Source organism: Syngnathus scovelli, chromosome 1 (genome assembly GCF_024217435.2).
Source record: "Syngnathus scovelli strain Florida chromosome 1, RoL_Ssco_1.2, whole genome shotgun sequence".
Lineage (NCBI taxonomy): Eukaryota > Metazoa > Chordata > Actinopteri > Syngnathiformes > Syngnathidae > Syngnathus > Syngnathus scovelli.
The window spans coordinates 24675919-24696878 of record NC_090847.1 but is presented as its reverse complement, the minus strand read 5'-3'; the positions used below and the strand labels follow the sequence as shown (position 1 = coordinate 24696878).

The 20960-nt window shown below is 51.6% G+C and overlaps 4 protein-coding genes and 1 non-coding gene across 12 annotated transcripts; 1 reads left to right on the top strand and 4 right to left on the bottom strand.

The window, feature by feature from the left end:
- Nucleotides 1–62: 62 nt before the first annotated feature.
- Nucleotides 63–5905, bottom strand: nfxl1 (nuclear transcription factor, X-box binding-like 1). The gene is made up of 25 exons (XM_049760611.2): nucleotides 5771–5905; nucleotides 5259–5423; nucleotides 5019–5189; nucleotides 4816–4925; nucleotides 4100–4230; nucleotides 3979–4023; nucleotides 3781–3914; nucleotides 3621–3706; nucleotides 3482–3557; nucleotides 3310–3407; nucleotides 3115–3229; nucleotides 2906–3030; nucleotides 2723–2845; nucleotides 2571–2661; nucleotides 2387–2507; nucleotides 2020–2176; nucleotides 1833–1924; nucleotides 1735–1756; nucleotides 1535–1657; nucleotides 1241–1395; nucleotides 1081–1150; nucleotides 764–868; nucleotides 611–691; nucleotides 455–508; nucleotides 63–379 (listed from the first exon to the last, which is right to left on the bottom strand). The coding sequence occupies exons 2-25, from the start codon at nucleotides 5380–5382 to the stop codon at nucleotides 191–193; spliced, it is 2598 nt and encodes an 865-aa protein (XP_049616568.1). The 5' UTR covers nucleotides 5383–5423; nucleotides 5771–5905; the 3' UTR covers nucleotides 63–190.
- Nucleotides 5906–5943: 38 nt separating this feature from the next.
- Nucleotides 5944–10397, bottom strand: cnga1b (cyclic nucleotide gated channel subunit alpha 1b). 2 transcript variants are annotated; one of them, XM_049761062.2, is made up of 15 exons: nucleotides 10144–10397; nucleotides 9956–10037; nucleotides 9603–9650; nucleotides 9478–9528; nucleotides 9147–9227; nucleotides 8826–8930; nucleotides 8636–8742; nucleotides 8392–8566; nucleotides 8176–8312; nucleotides 7929–8101; nucleotides 7744–7869; nucleotides 7443–7595; nucleotides 7130–7361; nucleotides 6841–7016; nucleotides 5944–6774 (listed from the first exon to the last, which is right to left on the bottom strand). In XM_049761062.2, the coding sequence occupies exons 2-15, from the start codon at nucleotides 10015–10017 to the stop codon at nucleotides 6568–6570; spliced, it is 1833 nt and encodes a 610-aa protein (XP_049617019.1). In that variant the 5' UTR covers nucleotides 10018–10037; nucleotides 10144–10397; the 3' UTR covers nucleotides 5944–6567. The 2 variants fall into 2 exon arrangements, with proteins under 2 accessions (XP_049617019.1, XP_049617026.1); XM_049761069.2 differs by having other exon boundaries at nucleotides 9956–10034.
- A 607-nt stretch (nucleotides 10398–11004) lies between these two features.
- Nucleotides 11005–11076, bottom strand: trnag-ucc (transfer RNA glycine (anticodon UCC)). Its single transcript has one exon. It is a non-coding gene; the product is annotated as a tRNA-Gly (tRNA).
- Nucleotides 11077–11645: 569 nt separating this feature from the next.
- Nucleotides 11646–16053, top strand: LOC125992618 (methylcytosine dioxygenase TET). 5 transcript variants are annotated; one of them, XM_068652380.1, is made up of 5 exons: nucleotides 11646–12054; nucleotides 12439–12585; nucleotides 13243–14220; nucleotides 14787–14868; nucleotides 15648–16053. In XM_068652380.1, exons 2-4 carry the CDS (start codon nucleotides 12469–12471, stop codon nucleotides 14832–14834), a joined length of 1143 nt encoding a protein of 380 aa, XP_068508481.1. In that variant the 5' UTR covers nucleotides 11646–12054; nucleotides 12439–12468; the 3' UTR covers nucleotides 14835–14868; nucleotides 15648–16053. The 5 variants fall into 5 exon arrangements, with proteins under 5 accessions (XP_068508481.1, XP_049617675.1, XP_068508480.1 ...); XM_049761718.2 differs by lacking the exon at nucleotides 15648–16053 and having other exon boundaries at nucleotides 11646–11842; nucleotides 11989–12054; nucleotides 14787–15264; XM_068652379.1 differs by lacking the exon at nucleotides 15648–16053 and having other exon boundaries at nucleotides 11646–11842; nucleotides 11989–12359; nucleotides 14787–15264.
- LOC125992081 (E3 ubiquitin-protein ligase Topors) lies at nucleotides 15943–20259 on the bottom strand. Of its 3 annotated transcripts, none has more exons than XM_049760674.1 (4): nucleotides 20131–20259; nucleotides 17033–18924; nucleotides 16840–16938; nucleotides 15943–16613 (listed from the first exon to the last, which is right to left on the bottom strand). In XM_049760674.1, exons 2-4 carry the CDS (start codon nucleotides 18919–18921, stop codon nucleotides 16226–16228), a joined length of 2376 nt encoding a protein of 791 aa, XP_049616631.1. In that variant the 5' UTR covers nucleotides 18922–18924; nucleotides 20131–20259; the 3' UTR covers nucleotides 15943–16225. The 3 variants fall into 3 exon arrangements, with proteins under 3 accessions (XP_049616631.1, XP_049616640.1, XP_049616622.1); XM_049760683.2 differs by lacking the exon at nucleotides 20131–20259 and adding an exon at nucleotides 19361–19591; XM_049760665.1 differs by lacking the exon at nucleotides 20131–20259 and adding an exon at nucleotides 19400–19590.
- Between the last annotated feature and the right edge of the window lie 701 nt (nucleotides 20260–20960).

Genomic DNA, 20960 nt, shown 5'->3' with positions numbered 1-20960 from the left:
GTCTCACGCGTGCACACACACACACACGCACACACTCAAGTGATCTCAACAGGGAGACGTCATCACACTGACCCTTTTATTTGTCAAACAAAGGTTTTTTTTTTTCCCCCAATCATGACATTACACAACCACCTATGACATGAGAACACGTGAGCCGACAACACGCCCCCCCCCCCCCCCACCCGCCTTCTTAAGCAGTTCTCATAATCAAGTAGGCGGCGAGTGACAGCGCGACACCACCCAGCGGGATGAGGACGACCGCAGCACACTTCCGCCATCGCCCAATCCGTCCGCCATCCTCTTCATCGTCTTCATCCCGCCTCCCTCGCTTTTTGATGCGACGTCCTCCTCGCCGCTTGGTGAATGCGTCGAGCTCCTCCTGAACAAACATGCAAACACACTCGAGCAAGTTAGTTTAGCATAGCGGGGGGACCAGGACAGTTTTTATCGTCACCTGATGTCGCCGTTGCTCTTCTTCCTGAGCCGCCTTCTCCTCTGCTTTCTTCAGCTGGACGCATCACATGCATTCAGAGCTCATTGACACTGTTCTGTGACATCATTGTGCGACACATTCATGTGTGTGTGTGTGTGTGTGTGTGTGCGTGGTCACCTCGCTGACTCTCTTCTGTTGTTCTATGCAGTTGTGGTCGCACTCGACAACACATGCAGATGACAGTGCACACGCCAACTCCTATGCAAACACACAATGAAGCTGAGACGATGCGACAAGAGGCTGGCGGAACATAAGGTGTCCATTTTGTACCTTCTTGATCCTCCTGCAGGGACATCGCAGCTTGACCTTCTGGTGACATTCGACCCCACAGGGCCCAGGGTGACACACCTGCTTGCAGCGATGACCGCAGCTCAGCTATGTGCACACGCATACAAAATAAGCATAAAAACAGAGACACAGAAAAAGACACGACACACACGCATACACACAGAGAAACACACGGGAACAAACAAACATGCGCACACACACATTTTGCAGATGAGTCTTCTATTTTTCTGAAGTGCGGGAAGCCATGTTACCACCCAATCCCATGCCAACAAGAAGGCATCTCAGTGAGTGGCACGTACCTCTTTGGGACACTGGTTCTTGCATGAGCCCAAAGCCATCTTTGTTTCCTCGTCAGCCATGGTCATCTTCCTGTCACGCAACGATGACATCATAACATCCAGATCGTGGAATGACTGATGCGCCCCCACGACGACAAAGCCAATCATTCTGTATGCTCACTTGCACTCCACATAGATGGCGCTCATCTTGCAGTGGCAGCGCTGCCGAATCATCTGGTGGCACGGCGGGCAGTCGCCACTGTGACAGGGAAGCGGGCAGGCGTGGGGGCAAAGATGTGGCCGAGGCTTGGAGCAACCTTGCTCGCAGTCATCGCACTAGCGACAAACACACACGACTCCCGGTTAATATTTCAATATTCATTGCGGTGTTCCGCCTGGTTTTACATTGGCTTGCACGAGCTGACCAGACACATCTGACACACTCGACACGGCGGGATGGACACAGCCGCTTTACCTTGTTGCCATCGTCCAGCAGGTGGCACTCTTTGGCGCACGTGTGGTTACCGCAGCGCAGCGGTCGCCCGCAAGGCCTCTTGCAGGAGAAGCGGTCATGGCGGCTACACGGCAACGCGCTCACCTGGGCCCCCGCGGCGACATCGTCATTGTGACATCATAGAGCCACATCGGACAAGTGCACTGAAGAAACACTCTTACCTCGTGTTCTCCAAAACAGGAGCTGCAAGGGAGACATAGAGAGGCAATCAAAATCTGCATGCGTCTGTGTGTTGTTTGTGTGCGTGCGCGTGTCATACACTTGTATTGGCACTTGACAAGGAGGACACGGCAGGGCCTTGGTCACAAACGCCGGTTCTGCCGGTTGCTCCCACGGCCCGGACAGCTGCACCTGAGACACACCGACGGGGACGACAACATCCGTTCCAGGTGAGACGTATGCCAAGGCGGGACAAAGAACATTCCAGACGAGGACGCGTGCGCTACCTGCTGGGACTTGAGAAGAACGCGGTCGTGGCAGGGCCGCGGGCACGTGTGCGGGCAGCCCGCCAGAGGTTGCAGGCAGGGCTGCGTGCAGGGGGGGCAGGGCCCGGGGTGGCAACGGTGGCGCTCTCGGGCGGCATGGTGGCAGGAAGATGGAGACCTATGATGGGGGTCCGACAACTTCAAAATGAATGCGGACGGTGCAAAGGTGCTAACAGCTGAATTGACGCTTTGATGACATTGCGCGTATTTTTGAACAATATGTCCACCTCCAATTACAAGCTCAGTCCCCACATTGTCGTCACCCGACCTTCGGACACGCTCGTCCAATGACCAGGAGGAGGAAAAAGATGACAAGAGGCGCGCGTACCTGCAGAGCGCCTTGCAGCGAGGAGGCTTGGTGCTCCGCTCACGCCCGCACGGCACCGTCAAGGAGGTGGACCCGCACGAGCATCGGACGTCCACCATCTCCGGACAAGGATAGCAACTTCCTGGCGGTGCGGGAAGACCCATCAGATGCTGAAAGCGCGCACATCAAAGTAAAGGTGCCTTACCTTGGTGGCACACCGACGGACATTTGTGGTTGCGACATCCCAGAGTCCGACCGCAGATCTGGTCACATGGGGGGCAGTTGCCGGGGCAACACTGACAGAGGGGGAGGCGGGTTAGCGGGGGGCTGCGGACGAGCACGGGCACGGTGACTCACCTTCCTTCGACATGGATGTTTCTGGCAGTTTCTGCTCTTTGAACATTTCGACTCACATAAATACTCTTTGTGACACGCCATCAGCTTTCTGTATTTACCGCAGCGGCATTCTTTCTCCACTTCCTGACGCACACATACACAACGAGTCAAAAAAAGCGCATCGCACACAAGCGTGTGCGTTACCTCTCGGCAGGTGTCACAATTCCCACGGTGACATCTTCTGGAGCATGTGTGCTTCCCGCAAGCTAGGGGGCGCTCACACGTGTCTCCGCACAGCGACACCTCCTCCGTGCACGGCAGGCTGGACTCTGACACAAACAGACATTTATTGGAACATTTCTAGCCATTTGCAACCACAGTCAGGACCCAGAGTGTGTTTGCGTGTCTCTCACTGGTCTTGCCGCAGGGACACGATCTGCTGAGCGAGCGCGGACACGGCGGGCAACGTCCGTCGTGGCACACAAGCTCACAGGTGTGATTCCCACAAGAGAGGGCGGCACCACAAATCTGAAGAACAGGACAAAGGCGCGGTCAGACATTATGTGGAAGCCTGCTGTTCCTAATGATACGGCCGGTCGTCTACTTACACGTTCGCACTTCCACTTGGGGTCAGCGCAAGGTCTCTCCGCTTTTTGCCGACCGCACACGCACTTCTGAACGCTGAATTTGGGACAGGGGGAACACTCTGACACACAAAGAAAGACGCTGAGCATACAGCAAGTAGAAAGCGACGCCACTGGTTTCGTCACGTGTGCTTACCAGAGTGGCACGGCTGGGAACACTTGTGTTGGCGGCATGGCAATAACTTTCCACACGGTTGCTGGCATAACCAGCCCTGGGGGGGCGGGGGGTAATCTGTGAAGCTGTGCAAACTTTTTCAAACCGTGTGTGTGAGTACCTTGTTGCTACAGCGCCGGGGGAGAGGCTTGGCATTGCCACACAAGCAGGAAACTGACACCATCTTGGGGCAGGGCGGGCACGGACCTGCGGACACAAGGAGTTCACCAGAGGGCAAACGGGAAGTGTGTTCGCACAAGCGCATTTGTGTGGGCAATTACCGGGATGACACAACAGCAGACATGCGTGTCCACAGGAAGGTTTCAACTCCTTATGACACACGGCGCCACATGAGTGAGGTGCTAACCAGGGATCGGCGGGAGGATCCTCAAGCTTCCCACAGTAACACACGTACCTGAATACAACACACGTGCACAATCACATCCACGACTGGGTTGCTCGTACTGGTAGCTGCTTACCTGGTGGGCGTGGCGGCGTGGGAGTACTCAGCCCGACACTTGGGACTGTGGAAAGGGAAAAGATTGCACTTCAGAACAACATAAACACTGCATGATTTCTTTCTGGTAACTTTTGCCTCACCAGGGCCACGGATGTTGCTTGCGGCCAAAGTCTTCGTCCGTCGCCGAGCAGAGCAGGAACACAGAATCCCTGGCCCACTTTTGGATGCACGGAAGATGGAAGAGAGAGTAGCAGCCGGAGCAGCTCCACACCTGGAAGGGGGCCGGGAAATGTTAGCAAAGCGGTGGCATCACACGACCTGACATTAAAAAAGAGCAGCAGTGCCATAGAGCCACACATCTATAAAAACAAGCAAGACTGATAATAAATAACAATATTCAACTATATATACATTACAAAAGAGCAGCAGTGGCATGGAGCCTCTCAAGCCTCAAACCTCTCAAGCATTTTTTACACGTTGGGTTGTTCAAATCTATAATTGCTCCGGTTGCACCCGGATCAAATGCAAAATATTTCCACACACGACTCTTTGAGCGACCTGGCTTCTCAACAAGCCGGCGTGTTGGACTTCCACTCGCACTTGCTGAAGCCGTTGTTATGAAAGACCGAATGTTTTCTTCTTCTCCAGCACTGCTGACTGCTGCTCCGTGCTGCTCGCATGTGTATACTGCCCCCTTCAGTTCCAGCAAGAATCAACACAGCTCGCCGAGTGAAAAGTTAAATATTTGGTAGTCGGTACCACAAAAAGCAGGTTGTATTTTTTGCGTGTTGGTACTGAAAGTATTGGTTCTTTTGACAACACTAGACCTGACCAAAAAGTCTTAGCCCTTCCTCACCGGCTGAGTCCGCTTGACCGAGGCGATGCAGATGAGACAGGTGAGTGCGCCGGACTGGAAGAGTTCGCTGACATACTGGCCCGTTCTTTGCAGGCCTGTGACGTCACCATCTGGTGAAGAAACATGTTTGAGAAACAAATTATCGCAATGTATCGCAAAATTTCAATTGGCAGTTTGACCAAGGTCCATTAGATGTGGCTCACCTGTATGACTGGTATAAGTAGTGAAGGTGGACTCCAGGACGCGAGCGTCATTATGCTCCTTAATGTCGTCATCGTCGTCATCATCCTCAGAGGAGCAGTTGGTGTGGCGCTCCATTAGTCGCTGCGCAGCGGCCTGGTTGGACTTTCGGATCTCCTCAAACTTGGAAGCGCCTGTCCGCCAGAACAAAGAAAGTGTGTCAGCACACTACTAAAGTAAACACAATGTAATGTGATCCTCACCAAGGTGTAGTGGAACCGTCGTCTTGGTACTGTCTGCTCTTCCTACAGCACTTCCAGGCTTTTCTCCAGGATCTTCCTGCTTCCGCCCACGGCCCCTGCCCTGAGGTCTCCAGGCTGGCTGCATAGCAGCCACGAGGATCGAAATCCCACGTTCAACCTGATCTCCTACAAAAAAATCAGGGTTTAGTTGACCAACATTTTGTTTTTTGTTGTTTGAACGTCCCGTAACGGAATGGAAAAAAAATAACAGTAAAAGTAGTCATGGTTGTTTGGCAAGGTTTTAAATGATGACAGATAACGTTCCAAAAGTTAGCACAAGCTAACTCGCCGGCTAGCGAGGTATCACGAAGACGTGCGGAGGAGGCGGCCGAAAAGCAACATGAACGTCATACTGGAAGTCACAAGTGTAAAAAAAACAATGATAATAATAAGCGTCGAGTTACATAGAGTCGAGCACGTTATAAGAAAGGAATGGCACATGCAAAAAAAACATTGCAAGCGAGTGTACAAACCTCGGTTCTCTCGCAGCTGCACCAGTGCGGACTTGAGACTCGACGCGCAGCTGCCACGCGCAACACTTTGCGTTGCATGCTGGGACTTGTAGTCTATCTACAGGAGCGTGCCGGAACAAGAGAACTACAAATCCTATCAGTAGAAACAGTAGAAGAGGGACGCTGCAACAGACTATTTATTAATATTGTTTAATTTCATTCGTGATGTCCACATCTTTCCAAGAAAAAAACATGTGATTGGCATGTTGCTGCTTTAAATCATATTTTGACTATTTAGCGTTGGTGCTTTAGCGCGCGGTTATCAGCACGTTAGCCATTACTTTTTATCGGAGGGCGCGTGGCAATCAACTAATTTGCTGTTAACATTATATGCGTCTACGTGATTCCACCTACGTTGTTAGTTCCTAAGCATTTTATACCAAATGAAGCAAACTACTTGTCAACTAACTTCGCAGTCATGTTGATTGTGTATTTGTGTTGCACGTCAACTTGGGACAATGGTAATTTGTTGAGTTTGATTCAATTTGGTAAAAATCCGTCATAATAAAACAAGTGATGAATTTTTATGTTGAAACAAACAAAAATAATAATTATTCGAATGGGATTTACACGACACATGGTCGTTACATTAGCATAATGACCTGGGCCTTCGGAGGAAATTCTCTCCCTGGATGCCCGGCACAAATGTTTGAGAACAGTACGAATATTCTAGCAATGATTAATATTTAAATTTTGATGACAGTTTCAATAGCGTGCAGCTATGCTTAATGTGCAGTCGCGCTATCTAGTACTGCTCGTCATTCAGTGGCTGACAGCGCTGGCACATCGCCTGCCGGGGAGGGCAGCTTCTTCTCCAGCTTGCTCACTCGATGTTTGAGCTTGCTGTGCGTGGCCTCGTGCTCAGCCAGCAGTCGCGCGTATCGTGTCTGCAGGCTGTCCAGCGTGCTCGCCATCCGTTCAACTTTCTCCTCCATCTCTTTGGGGTCGGGGCCCTGCGCCGCCACCTACGGCGGAACAAGAGAAGCCGTGACAACTGAGCGGGTTCCAGGTAGCTGTGGCACCGAGGGTACCTCCAGGTCCAGCAAGCCGTCCTTCAATAGAATCTGTCTCCCCTTCTCCTCTAACAAGGCCTTAGCGTCAGGGTACTCGGTTAGCGCCTCCATTAGGTCATCTTTGGAAAGGCAGAAGAGGTCGGAGTAACCGATGCTGCGGATGTTTGCTGTTCGCCTGTTTCCGGCTTTGCTGCCTGTTCGCGAGGAAGACGGGCAAAAAGACATCACAAGCTGTACTTGGGTAAAGAAGTTTACGTGCTCTAGCGCGATGAACTTGGTCTCCTTGACTTTTTTTTCTCATGCTCGCCTTTGATGGCCAAGATGCTAATCTCGCCAAAGTAGCTGCCGTCGCTGAGGACAACAAACTGCGTGATGCCGTCATCGGCCACCACGGCGAGCTTGCCCTCTTTGATGATGTACATCTCGCGCCCGATATCGCCCTTCTTGCAGATGTAGTCTCCGGGACTGTAGACCTGCGGCTGAAGCTTCAGCACCAGCTCCACCAGCAGGCCCGCCTCGCAGTCGGCAAAGATGCGCACCTGCGCGCCGACATACAAAGCTTGAAATCAATCTTTGAGGACAAAATGTCAGAGTTTGAGGTTAGGGGTTAGGATTCTAACCTTCTTGAGTGTGTCCAGGTGCACGTTGATGGCAATCTCTGCTCTCAGCTTGTCCGGAAGGTACTTGAGGACTTCCCGTTCGTCCACCGCCTTCTTGTTGGTCCACAGGAAGTCGAACCATTTTATGACGCGCTTCTCCAAGTCCTTGGTAACCTGGGGGACAGCGACGGGGTCACACCGTTGGATAAAATAAGAGCCGAATCGACTTTGACTTGGTATTCGAGTTATCAGACACAACTTGGAATAGATGCAGAATGTGGTTTGTCAAGTTTTGCCACATCTGGAAATCACCCAGACTGACCTTACGGAAGCTCATGTACTGCTTGATGGCATCGATGCGAGCCTGAAAACTGGCGCGGGCGGCGTTCATGTTGGTAATCATGGAGCCCACGTTACCCACGATGGTGGCAAAAATCAGCACGCCCACCTGCCGTGGACAGGAAGTGAGTGACGAGGGCTTTCGACGCCGAATGTGGTGAAACCCACCAGGAAATCGGTGACCACAAAGAAGTACTCAGAGTTCTCCACGGGGGGCGGAGTCTCTCCAATGGTGGTAAGCGTCAGTGTGGACCAGTACATACTATAGGCGTACTTCCTCACCAGGCGCCCGAACTCCGGATTTGTCGGGTCAGGGTACACGAATCTGTCCGAGCCAAAACCTGAAGAGGGCACAGGAGGAATGCTAAGTAAGCAATACCCATCAAATTAGAATCCAAAATCTAGGAAAGCCCACCAATGGCTTTGGAGAAAGAATAGTAGAGGCAAGCGTTCCAGTGGATGATGATGACGATGTACATGACCAAGTTGGAGATCCGCAACGCGTTGGGGTAGTTGGTTCTGGTCTCGGTTCTCTGGAAGAACTCCAGCATCCTAAAAAGAGGAGACATGTGTCAAGCTAGCCCCTGGCCCGAAATGCCGATTTCAATGTCACGCTGCTTCTAATTTCCACCTGTTGAACCTCAGCAGCTTGTTGAGGCGGATCTCGGGGTAGTTGAGGCCCAATGTGGCGTACAGAACGTCGGTGGGGACCATGGAGAGCAAATCCAGTCGGAACTGTAAACTCGTCATGTAACGCTGCCGCAGCTTCTGCTCGTCCTTCACCAGAAGACCTTGCTCCAGGTAGCCTGCATGCACACGGTGACCACCACCATAACACCGTGACAATATCCAAAACCGCAGCTGTGTGCACAAACCTGTCCTGGTTCTGAAGACCATGTCGGCCACATATAGCAAGTCGCAGAGAAAGTCCAAGAAGAACCAGAAGCGCAGGTAGTCCATTTGAAGCTCCTCAAAGCACGCCCTGATGCGGTACCACCACAAAAGCTTCAGACGTTGGAAGCAGAGAACTGGGAAGAATGGGTTGACTTGGACCGGGAATATTACCTTGCGATGATGAAGGTCCAGTTGTACATGACGGGAAGCGTGATGATGAGGAGCCAGTGGTAATATGTGTTACCCGCCGGATCCACCACTGTGATCTCTTTTGGACTAAGGACAATGCACATACATCTAGTTCATCTTCCAGAAGTGGGAGTAAGTCACATAAAGTATGTCAGGCGAGTTTCAAGAGTGGTGCTGCAAAATTTCAAGCCACAACTTTCCCACTTGGCCTTCAATGTGAGCAAACGACACTTCCGAGGAGATTGTGCCGAGGAGTGGCGAGAGATGTTAAGTCACATGACTTCATCGTCACAAGCAACCTACACTGCCTCTTTCTTCTCCTCTTCCTTGGCTTTCTTCTTTTCCTCCCCTTCTTCCTCCTTCGCTTTCTTCTTCCCTTCCTTGCTGTGAAGGAAGCAAACGGAAGTAAAGGAGGCGAAAATCAGCATCCCACTCGAGAACAACAAAAACGCCGGAAAAAAGTGTCTTGGAGAGGTCCCATTCGGTTTGCATGGTATCGCCACATTCAGGTTGAAAACAAGCATATTTGATCAGAAAATCAATTTTGCTTCCAATCAGTCCTTATCAGGGCATTATGAAGAGAATTGTGGTTACTATTGAAATTATGAACTACCAAACGAACCAATTGTCTTACATTTTCTTGTCTTTCTTCTCCTTCTTCTTCTTTTTCTTCTTCTTCTCTTCCCTACAAGACAAGAAAAAATGTGTGCAGTGGCGAGCATATTGAGTGACCTGAATGCGTGAGTGTCAGTGTGTTACTTGTCTTTGTTGTTGCTATTGTTGACATTGAAGAGACATCCTGCACACCTGAAACACATGACCGCTCTCACACTCAATGCAGAAGCAGAGATGACAAAAGTACTCACACTCTGTACTTAAGCACAAATACTATTACGTGTGCAAAAAAAAATAAAAAATAAATTGGTACAAGTAGCCACTCATTCAACTTCTTACGATAAAAAAGTACAAATCGAGAAACAAACTTAAGTCCAAAAGAAAAATATTTATTGTACTTGCTAAATTCAAGCATAGGTGAAACAGAAAAATCTACAAAGGTCCTTTCGTGAAGTAATTGTACTTTATTACGTCCCACCACTGCGCTTGTGGCTCACCTGTGGTCATCCATATCGTCCAGAAGTGGGGCGGCTGCGTCAACCGGTGTAACCTGGGCCATGGGGTGTGCTCTCTTCCCTTCTGGTATGCGCGCACGCGCGCACGAACACACACGCATACGAATACACTCACACAATACGCACAAAGTGTCTTTTGCATTGCAATTTGCAGCCATTGCATCACTCACCTGTCAGGTAATATTCACTTGCCCCCGGGTTACGCCGTCTACATCCAAGCCATTGCCATGGAAACACAACTGTGCGACCCCCAAAACAACCTTGAAATCCACCAGAAGAAAGAAAAACTTTCCCCCGACCCAGCAGAAGCGTTCAGTCGCAGATAAAGCGATTAGCGGACGGATGATCGGGCGCGACCCACGCTCACGCGCACGCGTAGCTAACCTTGGCATAAACATTTGGAAATCTGCAACTTTTGTCTTCAACTGAACAAACTTTGCACTTGGAATAACACCAGTGGACAACGGGGAAGAAGAAAGGATGTGTAGAAAAAGTGACGAAGAGAAGAATGACCTATGGTCATTTAGATGAGTCAGCACACACAAACACACACACAGGCAGCTTTGACAAGCTTAAATGTGCGTTGTGTGAGGCGGTACGGTGCAGTATATATAGTGACCAGCAGGTAGCGCTGAAGATAAGGGTCGCTATTTCCCCGCTTCCTAAACGCTAGCTAGGGAACTATATTTGGGAGCCGTGGCCAAGACCGGGGGGGTTGCTGGTTCAAGACCATCCACCCAGAAACAGGCTGCAATGTCGAGCAAGACCGATACTCCAAACGGCTACCTGGACACGTAAGCAGCTAGCGGATCCCACAACCAGACTGTGCCGTGTGCACACGCGTATATGGCCCCCAAAAAAGGAGTATCTTCATTTTATTTTGAAGACGAATGGATATTGTACTCAGATCGGGTGAAATGAAAAATAGTTTTGGAACATTATTTTTGTGAGTAGTTGTTGATTTAGCTTTTGGAGACAACAAGGAATGGAAACATCACAAATATTGAAAATACAAACTCAAAACGATCATCTGCGTTGGCCGGGAATCGAACCCGGGTCAACTGCTTGGAAGGCAGCTATGCTCACCACTATACCACCAACGCATGTGGCAGTAATCGGAACAACAGTCTTATTTAAAGATTTTCCGATTCCTTTGTTCCGATTTACAAGCGTTATTTATGTATGAACTGTATTACATGTCTAAACTATTCTCCTCCCTTCTTTGTTGTTTACTCAACATAAAGGAGTCGTCGTTTATGCCGCTCGAAGTTGAACCTTCCACTATGGTCCACTAGAGGGCGGTGTACCACGCACCTATTGTTCCAAATTCATTTGTTTTGTGAAGGGGGTGAAAGGTCTCCGGACCACCCAACTCAACAGGCCAACAGTGACCTGCGACCTTTGCCGAATAAAGGCTGCAACCAATGACAGTGGAGCAGAGGCCTCACGCTGGCGTGTGTGCGTGGAAATGCGTGTGTGTGCGTGTGACATCCCTTCCTGGCGGGCCGCCAATCATCTTCACACTCTGCCGCCTCCTTTTCCTCCCCGGGCGCCAATCAGACGCCACGCGGCGCGCGGCCACGGGTGGCGCCAGACGCAGCGGAGGGCACGAGTCAACACGCGCTTCCCCTCCCCCTTCCTGTCAGCGAGCATCAGCCTGCCAACAAGCCCCCCCACCCTCCACCATCCCGCCCCACGCCACCCCCCTCCCCTCCGCCGCGTCGTGAGGACGACACACGTATTCGTTCATAACCTCCGCCATTATTCATCGCCCCCTCCCCCCCTGCAGGGTCTCTCGCTGTCTCCACGCCACCTGCTAATTGAACTCCTTCCTCCTGCCTCGCGCGAGCTCGCTTGTGCCAAGCCCAGGTGATTATACGCCCCCCTCCCATTATCCATCACCTCCCCCCCCTTCCCCTTCGCCGCCACTGACAGACCGACAAATCCCTCCCGGTGCTCCTCTCCCACCCCCCACCTACCCCTCCTCCTCCTCTCTCCATCTCCTTCCCCGCCAGCCATGATCCGTGGCGGGCTAATTCCCAGACGGTCCTCCTCTTCCTCTTGTCGTCCTCGCGGGCCTGGTGAGTAGCCTCATCTCCTCCTCTTCTCCTCCTCTGCCTCTGTGTGCGTGTGTGCGTGCGCGTGTTGGACCGCCGCATGCCGCCTTCACGCTTTTTAGCCTTTTACGAGCCGCCTTCAAGCCCCCCACCTCCCCCCTCGTCTTCCTCCTGCTGCGCCTGTGGGATGAGGGGGAGGCAGGGGCAGTGTGAAGGAGGAGGAGGAGGGGGGGCGTTAATGTGCCGCCCGGGAGAGTGGTTTCCTCTCGCGGTCGGCGGCTGCCGTGACCTTCTGTCACGCTGATCGGATAATTAGTCCCGCCTCCAGGGTGCGCTCTCATGCAGCCGCTTCCCGCCACAGGTCAGAGGTCACAGGAAGTCAACGTGCGTGTGTTTTGTCCCTTGCAGGAAAGTAAACAAAAGGTGCGGACGGCGGCCATGTCAGGCATGACGAGCGGCGTGTGTGTGGAGAGCGACCTGTCGTCCGTGCTCCAGCGGAGCTCGGCCTCCTCGCATCACCACCCCAATCACCACGGTTACGGAGGCCAAGGCCAGGTGAGTCAAGATGACTTGAAGTCAAGTCACACATCTCAAGTCTTGACCTTGCGTGAAACTCACTGTGGCAAAAATCGGGTTTCAAACAAGTCCCAAGTTCCGGTGGCATCCAAATTAAGCCACTCAAGTTGAGATGAAATTGAGTGAAGTAAGTCAAAAATCATCTCAGACTCTCTCTTGCCTTTGACTTGGTCGATGTTTGACCAACTAGCAGTGAGCTAAACGGTTAATGTAACTTAGCCGTCTTGTCGCACAAGATGGCACTAGTTGTTGTTGTGACTGATTGACTAATCCGCGATGAAACGAATCGACAAGTTTGATAATCGAATAATTGTTGAGACCTTGTCAAAAGGCTAATTACCCAAATCTTTAGAATTTCAGCCTCTCACCGGTAATTACTCTCCGATTGCTGTTCTTCATGAAAACAAACAGATTATCTTTGACTAAAATCGACATGTGTGCTGATTTTCTGACTGACGTTAAGCATTAAACCAGTGAGTCCATATTCATCATCTTGTGTTTTGTGTACTCTCATTTTGAAATCATTTCATTTTTCAACATAGCAATGCAAATTTTAAAATGCTTTTTTGATGCAAATGATCGATTAATCGAACAATCAACTTACGTCTGGTCCGTGTCGCCCCCTTGTGGTCGCAGGTGTCCACACTGGCGCCCATGCTGGACTACAGCAGCGAGATGGACCGCTACCGCTCCTCCATCGCCAGCTTCTACAAGACCAACGTAGACGTGGGCAACTTCCCGCAGTCGGCCAAGCTGGCGGCACGCTTGGCAGCCGCCGCTCCCATCTTCCCCCCCGCCGCCACCAGACTGGGCGCCATGACCACGGCGCCCTGGGGCTGCCATGACAACGTCAACCACCCGGCGGCCGTCTTCTGGGGCCGACCCAAACCGGCCGGAGCGCACCACCGCCACCACCCGTCAGCGCCCGCGGGTCACATGACCCCATCGCACTCCCACGGGAGTGGCATGCCTCAGGGCGGGGGAGCGGAGGAGGGGGGAAGGACTGAAAAACACTCAGCCGCCTCGCTACCTGTCACCCAAACGGCACACCACCACCCCATGGCGCCCAGCAACGCCAACTTCCTGCCCGGCTATGGTGGGGGGAGCGACTGCGGAGCGGGCAAGCAAGGACACACCCACCCGGATGTGATGGGCCTATCCGAGGGGGGCAGCTGCAACGGGGGCAGTGTTCTGGGAAGTGGCTTCCTGGGGGGACTGGGCTTACCCCCGGGCGTCATCGTCATGGCGATGGGTTCAACAGCGGGCGGGATGTCAGATGCCGGCAGCGCTTTCCAGATGACGGGTGGTCAGCGGGGGCCCGCGGACTGCCAGCAGCACTCTGGCTCCTCGCCCTGCCCCTCCTCAACCTCGCCCTCGTCGTCGGGCGTGGCAGCGGGCGGCGCGGTCCTGTCGCCACCATCGTCATCGTCTTCGTCCTCGTCGTCTAAGAGGAAGCGGAAGCGCTGCGGTGTGTGCGGGCCGTGCCGGCGGCTCATCAACTGTGGCGTGTGTTCGTCCTGCCGCAACAGGAAGACGGGCCACCAGATCTGCAAGTTCAGGAAGTGCGAGGAGCTCAAGAAAAAGCCGGGGGGCGGCGGGGGAGGGGCGCTCGAGGTGAGGGGAATCCAAATGAACATTAAATGTGAAATTCAAAGTTGACGGCACCGGCCTCACTCACACCAGTCACAATTTTATCTTTTTTTTTTGGGATCCACGGTCTCCGGCCACACAACGCCAAACACAAAGTTTTTATTTCCTCAAAATAATTGGTGAGTTAATGGTAATTATAAATCACATTTAACTAGATTAAAAGAAAAAAGTCGTTTATTTCGTGACTATTTCTTGTGAACGCGAGTCGAAATTGGCCCTACTCAGCTCACCTCTTAATTGTGTACGTACGCACGTTCGGCTCACTTAATGAGCGTTGCTGGACCCGGACGACATCTCCATTCATCCTCACTTCCTCCCGAGAGAGTCGCTAAAAACCGTAGCTAATTGGCCCGTACGCACACACGCGCACAGCGACAGGATGCGCACGTGCTCGCACATTAGGCTAATCTTTGTCAATTACACGCTAATTGGAGCCGTGGTGCGAGCGTGAGTGACGACGTGGTGTATGTGTGCGTGTGGTCAGAAGGTCTTTCTCACTTTTTTTTTTTTTTTGCCTTAACCATCCTTAGAGGCCGCCATCCGTCCCGACCGGCGAGGCCTTCCGGTGGTTCTTCTAGTCTGCGCCGGGGGCCCAAGCAGGAAGCGACACTGGTACGTTGGCACTGGACTGAGGACAGTTGGGGCACAAGCTGCCCACTGTTGGCTGCTAGCAGTGGAGAATCCGTGTGTCACTCCTTCTTTCTCAAAAATAAGACAGTGACTAATTATTTTGATTTTTTTTTTTTTTTAAAATCTGTCACAAATGTTAGATTTTTTATATTTTATTTTCAGGGTGAGGAAAATGCAAAATCTAATTGTAGTATCGTCTAAAGGTTGCAGTGATGGTAGCTAATGCGCTAACGTAGCTTTACGAATGCTTGTCCCCAAACTTCAGCGAGACGTAAACTCAATTAAATAATCTAAACAAATTTAGTCCTGTTGGCCAATTTTGTGTTTTTAATCTGAACCTTAAAATGAATGATAACAATAAATCATGTATTTTTCTCACCGTTTAGTTTTGGATTGGGTGGTACAATAATTTATCGATCAATTGACGGCTAAATCGTTTGATCACAATCTGTTTTGATCTTTTAGAGGCAGTTCAATTAAAAATGGTCCTAATCCTCAAAATGTCAATTTTTCAACAGTCAATAATCTCTGATTTCTGTAGTCCCGATTTCTATAGTAGTCTGATTATCGTTTGGTTGCAGCCCTGAATTAAAATATAAAAAAATGTTCTTTTTAAATTTGTCACCGATTGAAAATGAAAAGAAAGAAAGACACACGGACTTGGCCGCTCAGAAGATGAGCTGTCAGTAAATACGTTTCGTGAACAACTCGGACGGACCATGTCTTCTGTTTCTTCAACCTGCTGTCAACTGTCCGGCAAGACTTTATGTGGGACGCGCGTCAAAGGACTACAACTTTCCTCAGGAGGACTACAAGGACCACAAACGCATTCACGGACCAGACAAAACAAGGAACGAGGAAGTTGCCCGACGAGCGCGCGTGCACGGGTTGCATCATTCCGCGTGTGCTCATCATCCCCCATACTGGTGAGGCAGAACGCTGGTCGTCCTTGACAACAGAGCGCCTTGTTGCTAGGAAACTGCTAACAATGGACCAGCACTTGAGCGCTCCAATGTGGGCGTGGCGGGGAAATGCTTCCACACAATGACAGACACGTTTTGAATCCCCTGAAAGTGTTTTATTGTCATCAAGTGCGTGCGTGTGTGAGTGAGGTCATCAACATCCACACTGCTAACTCAATTTCACATTAAATGCACTTAGAAATAAGGCTCAACATTATTTTAAAGCCTCGGTAGGTACGCCATCCAGTGGCCATGAATGAACACAACGGGATCTGACTAGAGTCCGGGATGCGTTGCCATGGAAACTGGGTTGAATATCGAGAGGCGGAATAAAAGAACAGTTGGGCTCACGTGATTGGAGAACGCCAGCGGTGACATCAGAGGGGACATGACATGCCAGAAGGGGAGGGCGGGGCACCGAGCTCGCCTCCGGCGGCCGCGTCGATTTGGAAGAGGTCAGTGGTGTGAGAGAGGAAGGCAAGGGAAGAGGAGGGTGGGGAAAAGTTGGCAACTTCCTCCTCATCCTCCTTGGTGCCTTCATTCTGAAGTTTGAGTAGGGGTGCAGGTGTCAGTGGGGGGCATCTCACCTGGCAAACAGCCGCCGGCGGCTCATTTAAAAGGTCAACGTCCATGACGTCCATGACGTCCATGACGTCCGCCGGCCCGCACACCACACCAGCGGCATCTGAGCTCAGAGACAGGACAGCGGGTAGATCTGAAGAATTGTCGCTGTCGCTGCTGTCCAGCGTGATGACGGGCGGTGCCCTGGCAGACAAGCAATGTAACTTGTGAGTGAATTTGTTCGCCGCGACAAGCCGACACCTATTCGAAGCTTTATCAAAACTACCGGTAGCCATTTTTTATGTTTTTATTACTACTTGTACTGTATGTTCAAGACAAACATTTTCTCATTTGATTGAGATTGTGATGAAAATGTGGCTTTTACCGATTGGTTATCAGGGAACGCGTTTAGGGTCTTTTCCCTTTTTACCTGCTGTGTTGCTGCGTCTTCCGATGGCGTTTGGGTGGGACGATGCCCTCGTACACGATCTCCACGCTGGGACTACGCTCCCGTTCGAGCTCTCTCGTGCTGCCGGACAGAAAATGGGGTCCAGGATCACTCAAACAAACTCATCAATGTGAACGTCCGGCTGTTTTGATGTCAAAGAGCAGGAAGGTCCCACCTGTCGCCGCCGCCGGCCATCTTGCTTGCGTCATTCTTTCTCTTGCTGCGCTCCCTCCCTCGCCGCCTGCTTCCGGATTGGTTGTGCTCATCCAGGTGCCGGCTCTTGTACTTCCTCTTCCCGCCGGGCTTCTCGCCGCAGGAGCGTGACGGTGAGAGAGGGGACGACGGCGCAGGTGATGAGGAGCAGGCGGGGGAGGCGGAAGAAGATGAGAGGGATAATGAGGATGTTGACAATTGGGAGTATTCCCAGCTGAAGGGTGACGAGCTGATGGCGAGCGGAGATCCGGAATCAATGCTGGAGAAGGAAAGGGAGCGCAGCATGGCCGGGTAGATGGAGCGGTTGGGATTGGCCAAAGTGCCGCTTTTCCTCATACGCTCTTGGCTCCTCCTCTTCTTTTTCTTTTTTTTGGCAGCAGGTGGCGGCGGCGACGTGAGCATGCGGACCGGACTCACTGAGCCCGCCGCGGGCTCTTTCTCTTGGCAGGCGGCCGAGGTGGAGGGCGGGACGACGGGCGACGAACGCTCGGAGTCGGACGACAAGTGCACGAGCTCCGGCGTGCGTTCGGCCATGGGCTTTTTGTAGCCCACGATCATACACTCGCCCTCGTCCTCCTGCGTGGCGGGGCTGGAGAGCGGCGACGTCAACGAGTACGAGGGGCCTGGCGTCTGGTCAGTGCGCTGCCTCTGGCCCTCTTCCTCCTCTTCCTCGGAGATGGCAATGACAGAGCTGGAAGCGGAGCCGCTGCCGTCGGCAGGCGTTGGATGGTAGGCGGCGTGCAGGTCATACTCGTCCAGGCTGAGCGGCGAGCGGGCGAAGCAGACCAGCTCGTGGACGAAGTGTGCCGTTTGCCCCAAAAAGTAGGGCTGCAGCTCTTGCTCCACGCTGGCCGTGTCCTCTAAGCCGAGGTGGGTCATTCGCGCTGTGATGACACGCTGCACAATGCTCATCACCGGCTCGCGTGCGCCGAACAGCACCGTCAGCTCGCGCCTCAGCCAAGGCCGCAGTCGGCTGGGCTGGCTTGGGTCCCGGCGGAAGCCATCCGCCGAAATATCACGCTGCGGCTGGGTAGCACCGGCACCCGCCACGCCGCACACACGGACGCCGCTACGATATAGGTCGCGGCGAAAGGCCATCATCTCGCCCTCCCTCAGAGGCCGCGCCGCCATGCCTTCTTGCTGAAGACGGAGCCTGGCAGCCAATCGGGTGAGAAGGCGGCGCGACATTTGACCCGCCGCGGGTTCACCGAGGCCCGATAAGCCTTCAAATATGACGCCCCGATCAGCCAGGTCAGCCCAGTCCAGGTACCACTCCAAAACCCCTTGCTCATCCTCGCTCCTTCCCGCTCCTCCTCGCTCCCTACTGCGGCTTCTGGTGGCAGGTACGGTGTCCTCGTTCACCCGATGCCTCCTGAGCATTAGCCTCAACTGGTCCCTCGTCGCCGACGCCATGGCGGCTACCATGGCCGCAGTGGCCGCCACACTGCTGTCGTTGGGGGCGGGACGCAGCATGTATTCCTTGAAGTCATCCTCGGAGCGCACGGAGTGCAAGATGGAGGCGAAGGGTTGCTTGCAAAGCGGACACTCGGCTTTGTTGTGTGACCACTCCTGGATGCATGGGAAACAGAAGCGATGCAGGCAGCGGTCCAAATACGCCATGTTGTTGAAGCGGTCCAAGCAGATGGGACACTTGGAATCGGGCGACGTCTCTTCCGACATCAGAGCTGCTCGGGCGGACGTCGTGGAACCTGACGACGCGGCGGCCTGCGTATCGGCGCTAGTTTTCTTCCTTCTGCGACTTCCTCGAGTCCTCAGCGCTTCCTCAGGTGGGCGGTCGCTATTGTTGGTGTGACGGCGGCGAAGACGCAGCTTCATCGCCGTGGGGGCCATCACCTGAGCACACAAGAGACGCAACACAATGTCATTGTTTGTGGAAACACAAGATTTGTGTGAGAAAATTGAAGCAGTAGCACACCAACACTTGATTAACAGTGACCGATGCACGATGTTAACATCGTACCTCGTTGTTTATGGCAAATCATCATTTGGCGTAAGCGACTGGGTGCAGGTGAATCGCGAATAAAAGTGATATTTTATTCATATGTGATTGAATGCGGCCGATCAAAAACATTTAGAGAGCAAAATTAAAAACACCATCACTTGAATTGACTGTATAAGGCAAAGGGAGCCACAGATAAAACCTTGCTTTGACAACAGCATATTAGCTGCGTCCCGTCTCAATAAGAGAAACTTGTTTGATGTTCTTTGTACTACATTAAGATCCTCTTTGATAATTATGTTAGCATGCTAAGCTGGTTAGCTTCCACACCGAGGCGCGATCAGTCACTTTCGCTGCTCGATCTGGCACCTTTTCATGAGGCTCTCACTCATCCGTCGGCAGCCGAACTTGCTCCTTGACTTTGGGTGACTCGAGGAGGGAAAGACGCCCCTATCCCGTCAACGTATCGGTGAATTTTTGCGCCATATTGGCCGACAAACGAGAAGCTGAGCTTCTGCTTCTGGTGGACTTCTGAGACGTCATCAGTGGTGGACGGAAGTGGGATACTCCAAGTGCCCGGATGTGCCTGCCCCTCCATGATGCAGCTCATAGACAAGATGTCTAGAATGGGTTAGCCTGTCGCGTACTAGGGCAGGTCGCCTGCCATATTAGATGTGGCAAATGTACTTTACACAGAACCAGGGTCAAGGCAGGGGCAGGGCTGGCCCGATTCCATAAAAGTTGTGCCCCCTCAAACTAAATCCCTTCAAATAAATTATATTTGATATATTTGTATTATCTCATGCCTCCCTCCTCTGCTCTACTTTTGAATGTTTTGCTTGCCCCTTCAAATATAAAAGCAGGTTTGTGTGTGTGTGTTTGCATAGATGCAGTCAAGCCACTCATTTACGTACGCAGGCAGTAGTTTACACGAATTGGGCCCCTCATGCATTTCTTGTGGGCCCCAAAGGTCTGCTTCTACAACATGACTAAATGAATTACAATTCATTCATCCATGCATTTTCCAAACCGCTCATCACAGACATCCTAAATTGTTATTCAACTTCACAATTATAATCACAATTAACTGCGTTACGTACCTTGTGAGTTGTAAAGAGCCATGTTGTGGCAGACCTCAGTATCAGGCTTCTCACTCAGCAGGCTAACAGTTACGGGTGGGGGTTTATGTTGTCTTTGTTGCTTTGATGACTTGTATCTAGCTACAGTAGTTGATAGACAGTTATGTCATAAAGACGTGTTCCTTCACTTTAAATTTGCCGCAATGTAAAAATGATGACTGTATTTCCTATACATTTAAAGAGTCAACATTTTAGCATCAATAGAATTCAAATGACTGTTATTGCTGCATATATGATTAGCAGATATGAAAACAATCCCAAAACTACATGAGTCTACATCTGCCAATGTATTTATCATTGCTGCTGTAAAGATATACATTGAAATATTAATAGTAAACACAATATATTTAATATTTACAAATCGAATCTATGTCCATCCTTATCGTCATCATCATCATTATCAACTGTGTGCGTGTGTGCGTGTGCGTGTGCGCGTGTGTGTGTGTTATGGCATTAGGCAAGTCACTGAAAAGTCAAGTCATAGAAACAACTAGAAAAATAGAGCCGCGTATTATACAAACATGGAGGTCATGTCACTTTTCACCCTCATGCAAGAAAGTCTATTGGACCTGAATATGCTGTTGCTCTCTCTTCAGTCCAAGCCTCTTTTCCAACTCCCAGCATGCACCTCCGGCCCTCCCTGTGTGGAGTTTGCATGTTCTCCCCATGCCCGCGTGGGTTTTCTCCTGGAACTCCGGTTTCCTCCCACATCCCAAAAACATGCTTGGTAGCCCAATTGAGCGCTTCAAATTGCTCCTAGGTGTGAGTGCGATTACAGATGGTTGTTGATC

Bases quoted from the DNA above. Each gene is read 5' to 3' on its own strand.
- nfxl1 (XM_049760611.2), bottom strand. From the start codon at position 5,382: ATGCAGCCAGCCTGGAGACCTCAGGGCAGGGGCCGTGGGCGGAAGCAG. The intron at 4,231-4,815 runs GTGAGGAAGGGC...GCCCCCTTCCAG, and splicing joins CGGTCAAGCGGACTCAGCCG to GTGTGGAGCTGCTCCGGCTG. The intron at 692-763 runs GTACAAAATGGA...GTGTTTGCATAG, and splicing joins CCTGCAGGAGGATCAAGAAG to GAGTTGGCGTGTGCACTGTC.
- cnga1b (XM_049761062.2), bottom strand. From the start codon at position 10,017: ATGGCCCAGGTTACACCGGTTGACGCAGCCGCCCCACTTCTGGACGAT. The intron at 9,651-9,955 runs GTGAGCCACAAG...CATGTGTTTCAG, and splicing joins GACGATATGGATGACCACAG to GTGTGCAGGATGTCTCTTCA. The intron at 8,567-8,635 runs GTTTGTGCACAC...GTGTGCATGCAG, and splicing joins GGTCTTCAGAACCAGGACAG to GCTACCTGGAGCAAGGTCTT.
- LOC125992618 (XM_068652380.1), top strand. From the start codon at position 12,469: ATGTCAGGCATGACGAGCGGCGTGTGTGTGGAGAGCGACCTGTCGTCC. The intron at 12,586-13,242 runs GTGAGTCAAGAT...TTGTGGTCGCAG, and splicing joins GTTACGGAGGCCAAGGCCAG to GTGTCCACACTGGCGCCCAT. The intron at 14,221-14,786 runs GTGAGGGGAATC...AACCATCCTTAG, and splicing joins GCGGGGGAGGGGCGCTCGAG to AGGCCGCCATCCGTCCCGAC.
- LOC125992081 (XM_049760674.1), bottom strand. From the start codon at position 18,921: ATGGCCCCCACGGCGATGAAGCTGCGTCTTCGCCGCCGTCACACCAAC. The intron at 16,939-17,032 runs GTGGGACCTTCC...TCTGTCCGGCAG, and splicing joins ATGGCCGGCGGCGGCGACAG to CACGAGAGAGCTCGAACGGG. The intron at 16,614-16,839 runs GTAAAAAGGGAA...CTTGTCTGCCAG, and splicing joins AAGACGCAGCAACACAGCAG to GGCACCGCCCGTCATCACGC.